Source organism: Puntigrus tetrazona, chromosome 1 (assembly GCF_018831695.1).
Source record: "Puntigrus tetrazona isolate hp1 chromosome 1, ASM1883169v1, whole genome shotgun sequence".
Lineage (NCBI taxonomy): Eukaryota > Metazoa > Chordata > Actinopteri > Cypriniformes > Cyprinidae > Puntigrus > Puntigrus tetrazona.
This window is the reverse complement of record NC_056699.1, coordinates 2,773,565-2,774,832: the sequence shown is the minus strand read 5'-3', so window position 1 is coordinate 2,774,832 and position 1,268 is coordinate 2,773,565. Positions and strand designations below refer to the sequence as shown.

The 1,268-nt window shown below is 41.6% G+C and overlaps 1 protein-coding gene across 1 annotated transcript in view; it reads right to left on the bottom strand.

Moving 5' to 3' along the window:
* Positions 1 to 1,268, bottom strand: part of LOC122328837 (glypican-6-like) — a 24,102-nt gene that overhangs the window by 7,352 nt on the left and 15,482 nt on the right. Inside the window, exon 4 of the mRNA XM_043224891.1 lies at positions 291 to 456. Coding sequence (XP_043080826.1) covers positions 291 to 456 — 166 coding nt within the window. The remainder of the gene's footprint in view (positions 1 to 290; positions 457 to 1,268) is intronic.

Sequence of the window (1,268 nt, the reverse complement as noted above, 5' to 3'; positions counted from 1 at the left end):
CTGTCAAATGCATAAATATGTATATTCTTAAATAACAATTAAAATTAATTAAATAAATAAATACATACATAATAAATAAATAAATAAATGGTGTGCATTCATAAATCATTCATAATAAGACCAGACACTATTTGTGAAAGCAGGCAAAAGACAACAACAGAGCCGATTACCTGTTTATATTTAAACTATGAATTTGAAGCCAAAATATGTGAATACCAGAAATCATTTCTTAGAGAAGGGCAGCAATCCAAACGGAGGAATCTATATTTGAAAACAGAAGCGTCTCTTACCGATGAAGAGGTTCCACTCGGGGTCCAGGTCGGCTTGGTTGGCCAGGCAGCCCCGCATGACGTTCTGGCAGTAGTTGGAGCAGGGTTTGAGGCCTGGCATTCCTCCACAGTACGGACAGTACAGCATTTTAGTCAGTGCTTTACTGCAACCTGGAGATATATTGACCTGCAGGAGAAATTAAAATAGTTAGTCCTGACCACGCTGCATAGCATTGGAGAGTTGTTTCGCGGGCTGCGGGAAGAAATTGAGAAGCTGGTAGAAACATATTCTACAAGGAGCCTGTACCATGCACTCGTAATATATGAAAGGACCTCAGCAGGGTTTTGAAAGGGTCTGAGCCACACTTTAAGTGGTTTTCAGAATGAAGAACCGCATTGACAACAGGTCAAACGCGTCGTTTAAAGCTCACTGGGGTGAGATATTCACGAAAGCATCGCATGCGCTCAATGCCCGTCCATTTTCAACGTCAATATGAGCGCGAGGGTGTTACATTCACAGACACTTGTTGACGGACCTTCGAGCGACAGCATTCTCACATCAGCTAGCCTTCAGGGCAGACATATATCTACTTGCAGCCGTCTCTGATAATTGCGTGTCATTCTCTATCTGTACACTTGACTCAGAGCTTGTACGCCAGCCATCTTCTGTCCATCACGCGGAGGAGGTTCTCTGAAGGTCAAGGCCTCGCTGAAAAGGAGGCACACGGCCAACTGGAAACGCAGTTTCTCGCTCAGATCCAAAAGGACATGTGCTGATTGCGCTGAATACACCTGACAGTGTTGTTTTATAACTACAGCTGTAGCACGTGTCAGGTCACACGTTAAAGCCTAAGAGCGAAAATCTGAAAATCTGGAGAGAAAAAAAGGAATATGCAACAAATGTGTGCTCAGTTAGATCTTCTGCTTCAAAGTGAAACGTTAATCTTACTTAATTTAATTTAATGTAAATCTTTCTTAATTTCTTAATTTAAATATATA